Here is a 19,374-nt window from a genome sequence, read left to right on the forward strand (position 1 = left end):
AGGTATGAAGGACAATTTAAACAAGATGAACAAGTGAAATTTTAAAAAATGAGTAAAAACAAGTTACTGTGTCTTTGTTAGAGTCTGTATGAATGTTGGAAGCTTCCACGACTTTATGTCCTTGTCTGTGTAGCTTGTGTGCTGTAGAGCTGACAGTAGTTAAAACTTTGTTGTCTGGCTTTAATGTTGAAAGCATGAATCTGTTACTTGTTCTATTCTTGCACATGTATATTTCTGTGGGAACCTCGAGTCATGTGTGAACTAGTTGAACCTGTGTTTGTGTTCCTTGGGCTTGGGACTGGGGAACTTAATGCAGATTTTTGGTACTTTGAATTCATAAGCCATTACAGGAATCAATATTTCTAAGTTGTTTGAAATTAAGAATGTGATTGCTGAATGTCTTCATTTCAATTTAAGATTGTGTACCCAGAAATGTGATATAAAAACTGAATATTTTAAATTAAAAATGGTGGCACAGCGTTTTAGTTTTATTTTAAAAGGCAGTTTTGAAACTGTGAAAAGGCAATGCACAATTTTGTAAGAGATAAGCTTCAGCCTTGAAGGTTTGGAAATGACTGGCAGAAATTCAAGCTGAAGTTCTTAAATGCTTTGCTTTAACTGGACCAAAGTTTAAAATCTACTATTGCCTTTTTGCAGTTTAAAGACCTATCTTATTGACTGTGAAAGGATAAATAAAAGAGATATTGAAAAGATTTTAAAATTAGTTTAAGAGGCTGGTGTTAAGTCTTCATTGTAAGAATGTTAAATAACCTTTTCTTTAGTTTTCGGTTTATTACAGTCATTTGAAAAGGCACAAGAACATAAAAAAATGACAATTTACCTTTTCTTTTAAAAGAGCATGCGTCATTCTGTTCTATGTGTAGTTAATATGCATTGTTTTAAATTACGTTTAAATTATTAAGGTTAACTGTCCTGTTACGTTGGGAAACCCAGAATTTCATTCGTGACCCCAGCAAACTTAGAAGTTATTATCTCATCGTATGAGGGAGTATTTAATTCCAGATATAAGGCTCTCTCATATACAACATTTAAAAGTCAAAACTGCCAATGTTTAGTGCTATGAATTGGAATCATCTTATATTTAAAAAATTCCTCGAGTTAGGAAACGCTTACAAAATCTTAAAAGTTTGGAAACAATTGGAGTTTAATCTAGAATGCTGTCTTCCCCAAGAGATGCTTAGAAGTTTAAGTGGGAAAATCAAATTTAGATAAACTAAAAAAAAAAACAAGCATTCTTGGTGGTTTCTATGAGTATAGAGAAATGTTTCTTTTGGGAAGAAATCAATGGAATATTAACAAAACCTGTCACCCCAGCAACACTTGTTTGAATTTGGGACAGCTTTGAGATGCAAAAAGTCCAGTGTAATTTAGCAAGTTACTATTAAAAAACTAAAATGTCATCTAAGATAAAGAACAAACAAATAGACGAAGGATACAAAAGAAAAATGTAGCTTGGTGTCATGGGCACATAAGGCCAAGAGAGTGGGTGTGTGATGTGCAGCAGTCATGAGGAAAGATAAATGCTCTAAGAAGGTCAGCAGTAAATAACTTGGGGTTGTTTTATCATTTTAGGGAACTGTCCTGAACAGACTTAGACAGGAGTCAGAGAAGAGTTAGGAAGAATTAAGTTGGAAGCACCACAGTAAATTAAAATGCTGTCTGAAAAGATATGTGTGTGCATAAGTTTCTGTTTGTGTATTAGATTAGTGTACTGTGATTTCCTTGTCTGTCTGTGTCAGCTCTGTCTGGGTCACCAAACTAATGGCTTATTAACCCTCAGTGGCCTGATCCCACATGATGTTCTAAAGTTTTGATAGCTGTATAAAATGATGAGAAGCTGTTACAGTACACACTTTGTTTTGGCAAGGGGAGAGAGAAGGGTTCCTTTATGGGGAGGGGGGGGGGGGGGGGGGTGGGGGGAAGAAACGATAGGTAATGATACTCGTCACTGTCAATTCGATTGTTCCTGTGGGTAAAAAACACAAAGACTACCCTTTCCTTCCCCCATGCCTGTGAGTGGCTGCTGTTTGAAGTTTGGCAGATCTAAATGAAGGACCAAGACCACTGATTCACTTTATTTCCTTTGTTTTCTTTCTTTCATCTCAAGTTAAGTTGAATGAGTGTTGTAGAAATTGTGTGCAAGTTTTAATATGCTTTCTTCCCTCAAGGGTGGTTGCACAAAAGGGGTGTCAGCACATTTTTAAAGAATTTCACAACGAGGAATATGAGTGGGATCAAAAGGAAGGTGTAAACAAACTAAACATTTAAGTTATAAAGATACGAGTTGCAATTTCTGGCCAAGAAACACAACCCGACTGTATTTTGATAAACATAGGAATTTTAATCCCGATATGAATTCATGCATGTGAGAACAGGACAATTTTTAATGTTGGATACTGCTAATTGGAACTTGAAAAATAGTCGGAGTCTGAAACAGTCCATGTGTTTTAAGTTCAAATTGTTAAAAGGAACAGAAATTTGACAAAAGGATCTAAAAGGCTTGGAATTTTGAAACATTGTCAGAGGAAAGAGTTCTGAAATACATATTTCTCATTTGTTTGAAAAGTATGTGTTTAGACTATTCCATAGCTGATGGTTTGTTCTGTCTTCATAGGAAGAGGGGTGGTGACATCATCACTAGTCCATCTGAGAACATTTGCCCCACCCCCTTTCAGACCAGCAGAAAGTTAACCCTTTCCACTAGCAGTTTAAGCTAACCATACAACTTTCAAAATTTATTGCAACAGATTGTTGACAGCTTCAGGAACTTGATCATATATCTATAATGAATTGAAGATGATGAATTAAATTAAATTAGAGAGTTGTATTCTAACCTGAAATTATGAGATTCTAGGAAAACAATAAAACCACACATTGTCTCGGTGGTTTCTGCTTGGACAACAATATTGGACTAAATATGAAAACAACATCACTGTGTCAGCTCAGAGGTTTGGTACAGGTATATCCTGAACAGACAGATTGAAAAGAAAAAATCTTAGTGATGGGATTGGTATTTTATTTTCCAGGAATGCCACACGCGATGACACCACTCCCAATGGTCTCAAGTCAAACTACGTGACTCACATCTGTTTCTGCCAACATGAGGGCCAGCAGCAGATCTCTTAACTATTTTGTTTCAGGTAAACCACTAGAGCAATGGCAGCGCAGTGGGTAGCAGTAACGGTGATCATCCGCCTGGTAACTGTGGCAACACGGGAGGCACCCACCATAAATAGCAACAGAACCACTTGCCTGCATCCAGGACAGTACGAGCAACTATCGAAAGGATGGAGCACCTCGAGGGCATCTAACACCGGAATGAACATCACGGCAGGAAGGACTAATCTGCCTCTGTTTGTTTGAGAACTCAAAGGGAAAGGCCTGTGACATGCTGGGTCGGAACTTGGTAGATAACATTGTTTCACACATTGAAGATAAGATTTGGTACAGCCCCCCGACACATACATCAGGCTGTGAAAAAAGTAAACCTTATTAATTTGCACGAGGAAAGACAGGAACTGGTAGTTACACAACCTACAACGAGGGGAGTGGAGACCACAATCAAATTCCTGATGATTATACCGCGAATGTGCCAATGGAACTTATTCAGGGGGATACAAATTCATATCCATGGCAGTGGTGAGGGGCGAGCTAGTGTATCAGGTGGGATCCCGGGGCTATATAGCTACAGGTTTAAAATGTTACTCTTTTGATGACAACACAAGAATGTTGTACTGAGTCGCAGCATTACATCATCTGCTCTTGTAATACTCTGAGACCGATCAGTAATGATTCTGCCATAGTGGTATTGGTCAGCGCTCTCGAGAAAGCCTTTAAGGCAGTGCAAACCTCTCCTACACAGAGGTGTTTTTGATGGACGGGACGAGGTTCTTATATGGAGGATTGGATTGTGAAAATAACCACACTTTCTGCTTACAGATCACTGACTCTTGTACGTTGGGGGGGTGGAGTTCCACCTTGCAGGCAGGGCCCTCACGGGGTATGTTTTCAGCCCCTGGTGGGATAGTTCGTTAGACATTGATGACGTCCCAGGAACAATAGCCCGGGAAGCAGTGCAAAGGGCCCTAGCCACCACAAGGAGGTTTATGGAGCAAATCTGTCAAGCAATCATGAGAAAGGGCTAATTAATAATCTTGCTGTAAAGGAGCCTTTGGGAAATTGTGACCCTAATATGATAGAATTTCACATTAAGTTTGAATGCGAGAGTTCATTCTGAAACTAGGGTCTTAAATCTGAACAATGGAAACTATGAAGATATGAAGGGCAAGGTGGCTATGGTGGATTGGGAAAATACAATGCAAGATTTGACAGCAAACAGGCAATGGCTTGTATTTAAAGTACTACATTGTCTACAGCAGATCTATATTCCTCCAAGGCACAAGCACCCAGTGGGAAAAGTAAATCAACCATGGCTAACAAAAGTTAAAGATTGCATTAGATCAAAGGAAATGGTTTATACAGATGCCAGAATTCATGGTAAGCCTGAGGATTGGGAGCAATTTAGAACCCAAAGGATGACCAAGAAACTGATAAAGGAGGGAAAAGAATATGAATACAAGCTAGCAAGAAACATGAAGGTGGACTATAAAAGCTTCTTTAGGTATGTGAAAAGGAAAAGATTAGCTAGGACAAATGTGGGCCCTTTACAGGTGGAGACAGGAGAATTTATAGTGGAGAACAGGGAAATGGCGGAGAAACTAAACAATTACTTTGTGTTTGTCTTCACGGAAGATACAGAACATCTCCCAGAAATACTAGGCAACCAAGGGACTTGTGAAACTGAGGAAATTAAAGAAATTAGTATTAATAAAGAGGTAGTACTTGAAAAACTAACTGGATTAAAGGTTGATACTTGGACCAGATGAGATACATCCCAAAGTGTTGAAGGAAGTGGCTATAAAGATAGTAGATGCATTGGTGGCTAACTTTCAAAATTCTACAGATTCTGGAAAGGTTCCTGCAGACTGGAAAGCAGCACATGTAACCCACTATTTAATGTCCTATAGGGAAGGAAATCTGCCGTCCTTATCTGATCTGGCCTACATGTGACTGCCAATCCACAGCAATGTGGTTCACTCCTAGATGCCTGCTGAAATGGCCTAGCAAGCCACTCAGTTGTATCAAACTGCTACAAGGACTGCAGCAGTTCAAGAGGACAGCTCACCACCACCTTCTCAAGGGTATTTAGGGATGGGCAATAAATGCTGGCCTGGGCAGCAACATCCATATCCCCCGAATGAATAAAAAAGGGAGGCAGAGGAAAAATTGAGAACTACAGACATGTTAGTTTGATGTCAGTAGTAGGGAAAATGTTCGAATCTATTATAAAAGGATGCGACAACTGAACATTTAGAAAATAATGGTAAAACTGGGCAGTCATAATGGATTTATGAAAGGGAAATCATGTTTGACAAACCTGGGGAGTTTTTAATGAGGATGTTACTTGTAGCATAGATAAAAGGAGATCCAGTGGATGTTGTATATTTGGATTTTCAGAAGGTTTTTGATAAGGTGCCACACAGGACATTAACAAACAAAATTAGAGCACATGGGATTAGGGGTTATATACTAGCATGGATTCAGAATTGGTTAACAGACAAAGCAGAGAGTAGGAATAAACGGGTCATTCTCAGGATGGCAGGCTATTACTGGTGGGGTACCACAAGGATTAGGGCTACTTCTTTGGCCTCCTTATCTCGAGAGACAATGGGTAAGCGCCTGGAGGTGGTCAGTGGTGTATGCAGCAGCGCCTGGAGTGGCTATAAAGGCCAATTCTCGAGTGACAGGCTCTTCCACAGGTGCTGCAGAAAAATTTGTTTGTCGGGGCTGTTACACAGTTGGCTCTCCCCTTGCGCTTCTGTCTTTTTTCCTGCCAACTGCTAAGTCTCTTCGACTCGCCACACTTTAGCCCTGCCTTTATGGCTGCCCACCAGCCATAAGGATCAGTGCTAGGGCTACAAGCTGTTGACAATCTATATAAGTGATTTGGATGTGGGGACCAATTGTAATATTTCCAAATTTGCTGATGACACAAAACTAGGTTGGAATGCATGTTGTAAGGAAGATGCAAACGTAGGGGAGACTGGCATAGGGAACCATAGGATACACCGCATAACTTAGGTCCCTGTACTTGAGAAAGCTTGCCTGTTAGACACACGAATTATGAATACCTAATCAGTAAGAGACAAGCTCAGGAGGGAGACACCCAAATCCTATGAATAATCTAAGAATCCTATGAATAGGGTAATCAAGAGGTTGACGAGGTGAATAATATAACCAAGGCAGAATGAGATCAGGGAAGGCAATAGATGGGAGATGATGTAATTCAGAAACAGTTTATCAAGTAAACCTCCTGTAAAACTGTATAAAATGACTACTGGAACAATGTACTAGCAGAACCCCTACAATCAATCATTCGTGAGCCTAGGACCTCTCCTTGTAAGCTCGTAAATAAAGATCGCTCGTTTGTGCAAGACATCTGACTTTCGAGATGTTTTTGGGTACTGGGGCAAGGTCTCACCACGACACAAGGAAGCTTCAAGGAGACTTGGCCAGGCTAAGTGAATGGGCAAGACCACAGCAGATGGAACATAATGTGAAGAAGTGTGAAGTTAAATACTTTGGTAGAAAAAAAAGACAGAATATTTCTTAAATGGACAGAGGTTGCAAAGTGTTGTCATCCATAGGGACCTGGGTGTCCTTGTCCACGAGTCACTAAAAGTGAGCAAGCTGATGCAGCAAGCAATTAGGAAGGCAAATGGTATGTTGGCCTTCATCACAAGGGGATTTGAGTACAGGAGTAAAAATGTCTTTCTACAATTGTAGAGAGCCTTGGTGAGACTGCACCTGGAGCATTGTGCATAGTTTTGGTCTCCTTATCCAAGGAATAATATACATGCAGTGGAGAGTGTGCAATGGAAGTTCACCAGACTAATCCCTGGGATGCCAGGATTGTCTTATGGAGGAGAGATTAAAGAAACTGGGCCGGTATTCTCTAGAGTTTCAAAGAATGAGAAGCAATCTCATTGAAACTTACAAAATTCTTACAGGGCGGGACATGTGGATGTAGATAGGATGTTTCCCCTGGCCGGTGAGTCTAGAACCAGTGACAGTCTCAGAATAAGGGGTAGGCCATTTAACGCTGAGATGAAGAGGAATTTCTGCACTCAGAGGGTGGTGAATCTTTGGCACTTTCTACCCCAGAGGACAGTGGAAGCTCACTGAGCATGTTCAAGACAGAAATCGACAAATTTCTGGAGACTAATGACATCAAAGGATATGGTGATAGCACAGGGTAATGGCATTGAGGTAGATTATCTAACTGAATGGCAGAGCAGGCTCGATAAACTGAATGGCCTACTCCTGTTCCTATGATTCTACTGCCTCACATATAGTCAATGCCTTTTCTTAATAAGGAGACACTAGGTTGCCAGGTCAAACAAAAAGTGCCTCTTTTTAAAAGTAGTACTATTTACAGACACAGAATGTCTCAAGCATACCAGCAAATACCTTCACCAGGGCTACTTGGTTGCAGACAAACCCAGAGAGGCAGGAAAAGCAACCACCGCCATGGGTGATATCCAACTTAGAGCAGTGGATAGCCACCTTAACAGGCCCAGATAGACAAGGCTGTTCAACATTGGTATGCAGGGCCCAGTAAAATAAATCTACCTAATTTTCAGAATCAACATATAATTCATTCAGCAAGTTAACGGTGTTTCACCTAATTTCTGTTCGACAATCAACTGACAATATTACTTCCAATTAAAATTATGGCTGATGTTACTAACAAATTCAAAACATCAGCTAAACAGCCATACAACCAGGTACATAAATCTAAAAATCTATACTGCATCAAGCCTACTATCCTCTACACCCAAAAGTGTTCATACGAGGATTCACAGGGAGGAGTCAGAGAAAAGTGGCGCTAAGGCTTTTAAAAAAAAAATACAAGGCCACCTATGGAAGTATGGGATTCAGGAACTACAGCAAATAGGAGCCAAGTGCAATAGCGCCACCAGTTAACAAATAACATACACCATAGGTGTATAATACCAAAGATGAGAAACCATGGTTATAAAGAGAAACGGGAATACTTCCAACGGAGTACAGACAATTGATGTGATAGGTAGATAACATTATGTAGGGTTCTGATAGACTATTTGACTGTCTGGGGAGTTATGACAAGTGGCAACTAATTTAAAAGTATCACTAAGAGCAACAGGAAGGCGGGGATAAATTTCTTCTCAGAGGAGTGAGGCCTAGGATGCTTTCCCGGCGAGTGGTTAAGACAGAGCCAATGCATAATTGAAGCAAAGATAAAAGTAGAGCGCCGGGCAGCAGGGACTAGTTTTGGGCCGCTTTAATTTATACGTTTCCTCTTGAACATGAGCAGAAGTGACTTGTTGTCCACACCCATCGCAAAGCAGCATCAGATGCCGTGACATTAACCCAGAAGGGAAGACCGCTGCTTTAGTCAACTGACACATCAACCTCCTCTCTGGAGAGCAGCCTAGCTGCATTACCTCAATTATATTGCCCTCTTGGTCATACTGCGGCCCCAATTTCGAACCTGTGCGGAGTCGATGAAAAACTGAAGCAGCCGCCATCATGCCGCCGCGCTGTACCGTGGGATAGGGGTCACGTGAGCTTTTAACAGTCCAGAGTGCGGTGAGCGCGCGGGAGGCGGGGCCTGAGCGACCGCTGTGAGCGCGCAACGTTATAGGTCACTAGGTAAGCATCAATGGTGGAGTTAGCAGTAGGTCAATTCTGTTTCCCTCAACACTTCACCTTAGCTCCTTCCGGCGCAGACATGATGGGCCATGTGACCTCTTTCTGTGCCTTAAACTTTCTATGATTCTAAGTGTTGCTGGAGGGCATAGGGTGTGAAGAAGGGAGTTTTGTAAGTGAGGAAGTTCTGTAAGGAGGGGAACTATAAATTAATTAAGAAAATAAATTTATCTGCACTGAGAGGTACTTTGAGTGCACAGAATGTAAAGTGGGAATTTGGTGAGTGAAGGAGGTCCATCTTTCTTATTCTACCCTTTTCAGCCTCTAGTCGCTGCCTCTCTCCGGTACAGGGGATGAAACTCATTGATGAGTAACTGGTAAGTAATTCTACTTCTCATTGTAATAGTTTTTAAAATTATGGTATGGCAGGACAAGTGGAATGTGGGAAGTCATGGACGCACCACGTGTCCTAGACGACCACATCTGCAGGAAGTGTCACCGACTGCAGAAGCTTGAGCTCTGGGTTTCAGAACTTGAGCGGCGGCTGAAGTCACTTGTGCATCCGTGAGCCTGAGAACTACGTGGATAGCACATTTAGGGAGGTGGTCACACTGCAAGTTAGGAGCATGCAGGCAGAGAGGGAATGGGTGACCACCTGGCAGCCTTCGAGAACCAAGCAGGCAGTGCAGGAGTCCCTTGAGTCTATCTTGCTTGCTAATCAGTTTTCCATTTTTGGATACTGGTGAGGACAATGGTTCCTCAGGGGTGTGTAGCCAGACCAAAGTCCGTGGCATCACTGGTGGCTCAGCTGCACAGAAAGGGAGGAAGAAGAGTGGAAGAGCAATAGTGATAGGGGATTCGATAGTCAGGGGATCAGACAGGCATTTCTGCGGCAGTAAATGTGACTCCAGGATGGTATGTTGCTTCCCTCGTGCCAGGGTCAAGGATATCATGGAGCGGCTGCAGGACATCCTTCTGGGGAGGGTGACCAGCCAGAGGTCATGGTTCACATTAGTACCAATGACATAGGTAGGAAGAGGGATGAGGTCCTGAAAGCAGAATTTAGGGAGTTAGGAAGGAGATTAAAAAGCAGGACCTCGAGAGCAATAATCTCAGGATTACTCCCAGTGCCATGTGTTAGTGAGCATAGGAATAGGAGGATTGATCAATTGAATTGATTGTACACGTGGTTAGAGAATTGGTGTAGGAGGAAGGGCATCAGATTTCTGAGGCATTGGGACCGGTCTGGGGCAGGTGGGACCTGTACGAGATGGACGGGCTACCCCTTAACAGGACCGGAACTAATATTCTCGCAGGGTTTAAACTAGCTTGTCAGGGGGATGGGAACCTGAGGGGTAGCTCAAATTGGAAGGAGGCAAAGCTGGTAACAGGAAGTAGAAAAGTAGCAAGCGACATTAGAAGGCAGGCGAAACAAAGGCAAGCATCAACTAGGTTTAGAATGCAGAATAATGGCAAGATGACAAGGTTAAGGGCACTCTACCTCAATGCATGCAGCATTTTCAACAAGTTAGATGATTTAAAGGCACAAATAGAGGTAAATGGTTATGATCTAATTGCAATTACGAAAACGTGGCTAAAGGGTGACCAAGACTGGGAACTGAATATTCGAGGATATTCGACATTTAGGAAGGACAGGAACAAAGCAAAAGGCGGTGGTGTTGTGCTGAAATTCAATTTGGAGATCCCTGGTTCAGTCCCAGCATTTAAATTGCTAGATTGAGGTAGGGTGTCGCATATGGACAGGCTCCTCATTCTAACTGGGGTTCGGTTCTTGGACAAAGACTCCCTCCTGGATCAAATGTCAGCTGCTTTAAAGAAATTCCTGGGGTAACAGTCATTTCCTGCAGTCCAGCCTTGGTAGAACAAACAGGGCATTCTGCAGTGACAAAACGAATGAGGACTTCAATGTTTACTAGATTTCAAAATGGTCCAGATACTGGAAGCATGCATAAGTGACCTAGCAAGCTACTCAGTTGTATTAAGCTGCTACAAAGTCTAAGAAAAGGAATGAAACCAGATAAACCACCCGGCATTGACCTAGGCACCGGAAATGACAATGGCAAACCCAGCCCTGTCGATCCTGCAAAGTCCTCCTTACTAACATCTGGGGGCATGTACCATAATTGGGAGTGATGTCCCACAAACTAATCAAGCAACGGCCTGACATAGTCATACTCACGGATCATACTCTGCAGACAATGTCCCAGTCACCACCATCACCATCCTTGGGTATGTCCTGTCTCACCGGCAGAAAGGACCCAGCAGAGGCGGCGGCACAGTGGTATATAGTCGGGAGGGAGTTGCCTTGGGAGTCCTCAACATTGAATCCAGACCCCATGAAGTCTTATGGCATCAGGTCAAACATGGCTAAGAAAACCACCTACTGCCACCCCCCACCCCTCTCAGATGCTGAATTAGTCCTTATCCATGTTGAACACCAATTGGAAGAAGCATTAAGGGTAGCAAGGGCACAAAATGTACTCTGAGTGGGGGACTTCAATGTTCATCACCAAGAGTGGCTCAGTAGCACCACTACTGACTGAGCTGGCCGAGTCCTAAAGGACATAGCTGCTAGACTGGGTCTGCGGCAGGTGGTGAGGGAACCAACAAGAGGAAAAAACCTACTTGATCGTCGTCACCATTCTACCTATTGCAGATGCATCTGCCTGTGACATTATTGGTAGGAGTGACCACCGCACAGTCTTTGTAGAGACAAAATCCCGTCTTTACACTGAGGGTACCCATCATCGTGTTATGTGGCACTACCACTGTGCTAACTGGGATAGATTTCAAACAAATCTGGCAACTCAAAACTGGGCATCCATGAGGTGCTGTGAGCCATTATCAGCAACAGAATTGTATTCAACCACAATCTGTAACCTCATGGCTGGGCATATCCCCCACTCTACCATTACCATCAAGCCGGGGGCCAACCCTGGTTCAATGAAGAGTGCAGGAGGGCTTGCCAGGAGCAGCACAGCCATACCTCAAAATGAGGTGTCCGCATGGTGAAGTTACAACACAGGACTGCTTGTATGCCAAACAGTGGAAGCAGCATGCAAAAGACAGGGCTAAGCGATCCCACATCGATGGATCAGATCTAAGCTCTGCAGTCTTGCCACATCCAGTCGTGAATGGTAGTGGACAATTAAACAACTGACAGGAGGAGGAGGCTCCACAAACATCCCCATCCTCGTGCGATACCCTCGTCCACTCCTCCATTACCCCCACCACCTTGTCCCCTTCCCACGGCACCTTCCCCTGCAATCGCAGGAGGTGCAATACCTGCCCATTTACCTCCTCTCTCCTCACTATCTAAAGCCCCAAACACTCCTTTCAGGTGAAGAAACGATTTACTTGTACTTCTTTCAATTTAGTTTACTGTATTTGCTGCTCACAATGTGATCTCCTCTACATTGGGGAGACAAAACGCAGATTGGGTGACCGCTTTGTGGAACACCTCCGCTCAGTCCGTAAGTATGACCCTGAGCTTCCAGTTGCTGGCCATTTCAACACCCCCATCTGCTCTCATGCTCACATCTCTTTCCTGGGATTGCTGCAGTGTTCTAGCGAATATCAACGCAAGCTCAAGGAACAGCATTTCATTTACCAATTAGGCACGCTACAGCCTGCCGGACTGAACATTGAATTCAATAATTTCAGAGCATGACAGGCCCCCCTTTTTATGTTTAGTTATTTTTTCTTTTTTATTTAATTATTTTAGTTTAGTTTTTTTAGTTTGTTTCTACTGTACCTACCCACTGTTTCTGTTTTAAATTTTTTTTTTAATGTTTGTGTTTGGAGTGCTTTGTGCTTTACAGTCAATTCACACCCTCTCTGTATTAACGCTTTGTCTTTCAGCACACCATTAACATACTGTTTGCCTTTGCTCCATGACCTTCTGGTCAGTTATTCTCTGCGACCTTGTCCTATCAACACCTCTTTTGTTACCTCTTGCCCCACCCCCTACTTTACTTGCTTAAAACCTTTTACATTTCTAATATTTGTCAGTTCTGAAGAAGGGTCACTGACCTGAAACGTCAACTCTGCTTCTCTTTCCACAGATGCTGCCAGACCTGTTGCGTATTTCCAGCGTTTCTTGTTTTTATTTCAGATTTCCAGTATTTCAGATCTACAGTATTTTGCTTTTATTATTCCCATCCTCAATGATGGGGGAGCCCAGCACATCAGTGCAAAAGACAAGGCTGAAGCATTCGCATCCATCTTCAGTCAGAAATGCCGATTTTCCCCAGGGGATTCTCAGGGACAAGTGCTACCCACTGAAGGCATGGCTCCTGACAGCTGTTAATCTGTTAATTGTGTATCAATTGTTTGATTATATGCAGGTGGAGGGTGTTAATTGGGGTCTTACTTGAGCACTTTTAAGCAGACACTTACTGAGACTGGGGAAGGGTTTGAGTGAGGAGCTACATGTTTGTAATCCTTTTATTCTCTACAATAAATGTGAAACTGAGTAAAGATAGGCTCCAGCATTATCCTTCCATAACAAACTTTCTGGAGTTTTACACTCCTATGAGGAACCCTCACACTGCGGCAGAGGAGAGGTATAACACTTGCCACTGCTCCACCTTAGTGACAATCGAGCAGGCCATTGGGCTGCTGAAGATGAGATTCCAGTGCCTCGATTGATCCGTTGGAGCCCTGCCTGATGTTTCAGCAAGGGGCTCGCATATCATGCTGGTGTGCTATGCACTGCAGAATCCAGAATTGCAGAGGGGGAGGCCTTGCATGAACAGGACATGATTGATCGCCAGTCCTCAACCGACGAGGAGGACATGGAGGAGGCCGATGAGCAGGCAGCACTGGATCTTGAACCCCTTGCACCGGAGGCCCGGCACAATGAGCAATGGGCCAAGGAGGCAAGAGATAAGTCATACTTACCCGCTTCCAGCCACCCTGATAGTTTCTCAAAGTGAACTCAATAAAGACTCACCTCAATAGCTTCAGTCTGTCGTCTCCTTTTCTATCTGGATTCATCATAGCCACACACTCTGGCACATCTGAGATGCTTTACAAAGGAGGGCTGTGCTTACACTGGCAGCCCATTGATGTAGGAAAGATGAAGACAGCATCTCACAATTAAGACATGAAAGAATAAGTATTTTTCAACAGTGAATGTGAACTGTAATAACGATATATATTAATAACACAAAACAAATGGCAAATGTCAAACACCCATGAAACCACAAGTGTGTCGCGGTGCTTTTCTTAATATGTTTGAGTGCTTCTGAGAGGTGTGACTTCCTGCAAAGACAGCGGGGCTGGAGGCAGGCTGCTGTTCAGGTTGCTCCTTGGCCTGTGATGACTTCGGCAGATGTACCCTGGTTGTCTGAGGCCTGGAGGGCCCCGGCTGCATAGGGGTGTCCTGGACTGGTGCAGGACTCTCCTCTGGTGTCGATGCTACTGGAGCTGGGCTCACTAGTGGATGGGGCTGAGGGGCTGCTGTCCACACTCAGAGCACCCTGAGGAGAGCCCCCAGCTGTGGAGGTCAGCATATCCTCCTCCCTTTCAAGGCTCACTTGAACCTCCCAGCTGACCTCAGAAGGACATGGACCTAGACAAGACTCCAGGCACCTTCTCCTTCTCTCACCTTATGCTGCTGTGTTGAGCTCATGACCAAGGTGATGGTGTGCGGGTTTGCATACATCTGTGGGATCTGGCTCTCGATGAGGGCCACCAACCTCTCGATGGTGGAAGCCATGTGCTCACATCTGAAATGTGGCAGCACTCATGGCATAGATGGACTCCTCCATCATCAGCTTATGGCTCTGCATGGCCTCTGGCAGCTCGGCCATACGTAACCTTACCTCTTGGTGCAACTCAAGCATGCCCTGTGCTGTCGAGACCAGAAGCTCATCATCAGCCTGGGGCCTCTGACTGTCAGTGGCCTCAGCTGTCACAGCCCCAGCCAGTTGCTCGAGTGCATGTGCAGTGCTCTCACCAGCTTGTGACCCTGATTCTAAGGCCAAGCGCAAACCTACCGAGGTGAAAATATCTGCGCTGGTGGTAGGTGCAAGAGAGCCAAATGTTGGTGCATCCTCTGACTGCTCCTCCTCAGAGGTTGACGGCTTGTTCCCCTTCATTTGGAGCCTCCTGTGGGTGCCGACCTGCATAAGAGAACGAAAACGTGGGGATTAGGCAGTGCAGATCTTGACATGTGACCCATGCGTGATCTGGATTTCCAGAATACAATCCTCACTTTCTTGCATGGAGATTCCATTCTTATCATCTGGTATTGAGTGGCCACCCTGGGTCCCCGCTGGCTCCAGTGCCGCCTCCTCAGCTATTGACAAGGGTGTATATCTGGAATTCTTTCGGAAGCCCTTGAGGTCTCCCTGTTGTAATGGTCCTGCTTGTCTGCAAGTGGAAAGAAGGAGATAGTAAGAGCTCGCAGGAAAAGTGAGAGAACAGTTCTACTAGTGGCAGCCCCTCGTCCACTGCTGGGGTTTCATACCTGGCTTTCCCCACATGTAATGGGGGTGAGCTGTGAAAGAAGGTGGTCTGTGGACGAGCTACTGCCATGCATCTGGCAGGATGTGGTGATACCTATCCCCCTTTGACAATGTCTTTTGTGGTAACTCCCTTCCCATCTTACACTGCCTACCGCATAGCCACATGCAAGCCTCAAAGAGGACAGAGGTATGGAGTACTGACCTTGGCAGAACGAAGGAGGTTGTTGCCACTTTTCCTGCATTCCACATATGTTTGGGGGTGGGGGTGACCCCATGACTGCTTACCTCCTCTGTGATCTCCATCCAGGCTTGCTTGGTCAAGAGAGAACCTCTTCTTGCCATCCCTGAGGAAGAGGATCTCCCCCCTTTCCTTGCAGCCTGGAGGAGAAACTCCAGAGAGGCATCGCTAAACCATGGGACCACCCTGTGTCTTACCTCTGCCATTGTGCGCTGTCCTTCTCTGGGAGTGTGGGAGGCAGGGTCAGGAGTTGTAACACTGGTTCCAGCAGCAATCCAGAATTAGTAAATCTCTCAAAGACAGCAATGCAAGCAGGGCTGGCAATGTTTTAAATATTGTGCCAGCACCTGCTCTGGAGTCATGTGATGCCGCAATCAATGCCTCAGAGCCCACCCCCATCACATAATTGGACAGGCCCCGTGCCTCCATTATGATAAGTTGCCACCCGTCGCTTAATCATGGTTGGCTGACTGCACACGTCGGGTGGCGACGGCACCTGCTTCCGGGTCTGTCACCAGGACCCGCAACAGGAACACTAAATTCAGCTCAGTAAGTCTGACAATATAGGTTCGTTCTTGTCTGTCTTCACTGTTTGCTGACGTCACCCAACTCTACCTTTTAAAAAATTTGTTCATGGGATGTGAGCGTTGCTGGCAGGTTAGCATTTGTTGCCCATCTCTAATTGCCCTTGAGCAGGTGGTGGTATAGAATCATAGAATGGTTACAGCACAGAAGGAGGCCCGTCGTGTCTGTGCCAGCTCTCTTGAACAGCAACTCCCCCAGTTCCACTCTTCTGCCTTTTCCCTGTGGCCCTGCAAATTTGTTCGCTTCAGATAATTATCCAATTCTCTTTTGAAGATCTCCATTGAATCTGCCTCCATCACACTCTCAGGCAAAACATTCCAGATCCTAACCATGCGATGTGTAAAAAGAAAAAAAGTTTTTCCTCATGTTGGCATTGCTTCTTCTGCAAATCACCTTAAATTGGTGTCCTCTGGTTCTCAACCTTTCTGCCAATGGGAACAATTTATCCCTATCTATTCTGTCCCAACCCCTCAAGATTTTGAACACCTCTATCAAATCTCCTCTTAATCTTCCCCTAAGGAGAACAGCCCCAACTTCTCCAATCTGTCCATATAACCGAAGTTCCTCACCCCGGAACCATTCCCGTGAATCTTTTCTGCACCCTTTCTCATGCCTTCACAACCTTCCTAAAGTGTGTTGCCCAGAATTGGACGCAATACTCCAGATGAGGCCGAACCAGGGTTTTTTCAGGTTCATCATAACTTCCTTGCTTTTGTGCACTATGTCCCAAATGATAAAGCCCAGGATCCTGTATGCTTTATCAACTGCTTTCTCAATGTGCCCTGCCACCATCATTGATTTGTGCACATGTCCCTCTGCTGCTGCACCCCCCTTAGAACTGTACCCTTTATTGTATATTACCACTCCTCGTTCTTCCTACCAAAATGAATCACTTCATGCTTCTCTGCATTAAATTTAATCTGCCACTTGTCTGCCCATGCCACCAGCCTGTCTAAGTCCTCTTGAAGTTTATCACCATCCTCATCACAGTTCACAATACTTCCAAGTTTTGTGTCATCCACAACTTTTGAAATTGTACCAAAGTCTAGGTCATTAATATAGATCAAGAAAAGCAGTGATCCTAACACCGCCTCCTGGGAAACCCCACTATATATCTTCCTCCAGTCCGAAAAACAACCATTCACCACTATCTATTTCCTGTTGCTCTGCCTACCTCGTATTCATGCTGCGACTGTCCCTTTTATTCCATGGGCTTTAACTTTGTTGCTATGCCTCTTATGTCAAATATCTTATGGAAATCCATGCACACCACATCAACCGCATGACCCTCATCAACCCTCTCTGTTACCTCATCAAAAAACTCAAGCAAGTTAGTTAAACACAATTTGCCCTTAGCAAATCCATGCTGGCTTTCCTTAATTAATCCACATTTGTCCAAGTGACTGTTAATTTTGTCCCGAATTATCATTTCTAAAAGCTTTCCCACCACTGAGGTTAAACTGACTCACCTGTAGTTGCTGGGCTTATCCTTTTTTTGAACAAAGTTGTAACATTTGCAATTCTCCAGTCCTCTGGCACTACCCCTGTATCTAAGGGGGATGGTAAGATTAGGGCCAGTGCGTCCACAATTTCCACCCTTACCCTTCCACTCAGTATCCTTGGATGCAGTTCATCTGGCCTGGTGTCTTATCAGCTTTAAGCATAGCCAGCCTATCCAATACCTCTTTATCAATTTTTAACCCATCCAATGTCTCAACTACCTCCTCTTTCACTATGACTTGGGCAGCATCTTCTTCTTCAGTAAAGACAGATGCAAATTACTCATTTAGTATTTCAGCCATGCTACCTACCTCCATGTATATATCCCCTTTTTGGTCCCTAATTGGCCCCACTTCTCTTTTTACCACCTTTTTACTATTATATGCCGATAGAAGACTTTGGGATTCCCTTTTATGTTTGCTGCCAGTCTCTTCTCATAACCTCTTTTTGCTTCTCTTGAGCTCTGGATTTGTTTGTCCTACTTTTCCCCCTCATGGGAATGTACCTTGACTGTACCCGAATATCTTCTCTTGAAAGGCAGCCCTGGTTTTGTTACATTTTGGCAGCCAATCTTGGATTCAGCTCTTTTGTCCATGTTTGGACCAAGGCTGTAATGAAAACTGGAGCTGTTTCCCCGGTGGAAGCCAAACTGAGCATTGGTAAGCAGGTTATTTCTGAGTAAGTGCCGCTTGATAGCACTGTCAATGACATTTTCCAACACTCTCCTGATCATTGAGAGTAGACTGATGATGCAGTAATTGGCCAAATAGATTTGTCCTGGTTTTGGTGGGCAATTTCTGACATTGTTGGGTAGATGCCTATATTTTAGTGGTACTGGGACAGCTTGGCTAGGGGCGCGGCTTGTTCAGGAGCACACATCTTCAGTAGTACAGCCGGGATATGTCAGGGCCCATAATGATGATGATGGCAGATTTTTTGCAGGCGAAGATCATGGGAAGACTTGTCTCTGTGGTAGTTGGCATGATCATTGGTGACTGCAGAGGCCAATTCTCAATCTGCAGGCTCTTAAGTAGGTGGGGCACAAGAACTCCTGCTTTGGAGGGGCTCTGGTGTAAGCAAAGTGCTTCCATTGTGACTTTTTTCAGCAGCCTCGCACCGGTTTGTTTCAAACTTGTAGGCTACTTTCCTAGTTGTTAGGCACCATCTTTCTCCGTCAGCAACCTCCTGCTGCTAGACCCGTTGGTCAGTGTCGGGCAGAGAGAGCTCTTTTCACCTTTCAAGCGCTTACGTGGTGCACCTCAATCTTGCTTAGCGGAGTATAGTTTACCATAAAGCACTGATTTTGGCATTCTGGAATCCTCCATGCATGATACATGTCCTGCCCAGCACAATTGGCATTGTAAGAGAATGTATTCAATGCTGGGCAGATTGGCTATGTTGAGGACCTGATTGTTGTGCTGTAGTCCTGCCAGTCATTGTTCATGATGGATTGAAGACAGCGTTAATGGAAGCACTCCAGCAGTCCCATTTGTTTTCTGTACAGAACCCATGATTCCAATCTATACAAGATGACAACCACTCTGTATACTTGAATTTTGCTAGTGCTGTATCATGAATGTTTTCGCCAGACAAGCTTTGAGAGGTGTTCAAAGGAGCTGTTGGCCTTGAATAGTTGAATGTCTATGTCCTTGTTGACAGTGGCATCTTTTGAGATAATGCTACCTAGATACGTAGCCTGCTCTACTGCATTGAGGTTGCTGCTGTCAATGATGATCTGAGGTGGATCGTAACTTCCTTGGGACTGTAGTTGGTACAGCCCTTCTG

At 44.3% G+C, this 19,374-nt stretch overlaps 1 protein-coding gene across 2 annotated transcripts in view; it reads right to left on the reverse strand.

Annotated features, from left to right (window-relative positions):
• The window catches only part of ccdc93 (coiled-coil domain containing 93), an 87,767-nt gene extending 79,099 nt beyond the window's left edge, over positions 1-8,668 (reverse strand). The window contains exon 1 of one of the 2 annotated variants that reach the window (XM_068035121.1): positions 8,568-8,668. In XM_068035121.1, the coding sequence (XP_067891222.1) occupies positions 8,568-8,654 (87 nt within the window). In that variant the 5' untranslated portion in view covers positions 8,655-8,668. The remainder of the gene's footprint in view (positions 1-8,567) is intronic. The other variant, XM_068035122.1, reaches the window with a different exon arrangement.
• Positions 8,669-19,374: the final 10,706 nt, after the last annotated feature.

The sequence above is a fragment of the Heterodontus francisci genome, chromosome 7, assembly GCF_036365525.1.
Source record: "Heterodontus francisci isolate sHetFra1 chromosome 7, sHetFra1.hap1, whole genome shotgun sequence".
Taxonomy (NCBI): domain Eukaryota; kingdom Metazoa; phylum Chordata; class Chondrichthyes; order Heterodontiformes; family Heterodontidae; genus Heterodontus; species Heterodontus francisci.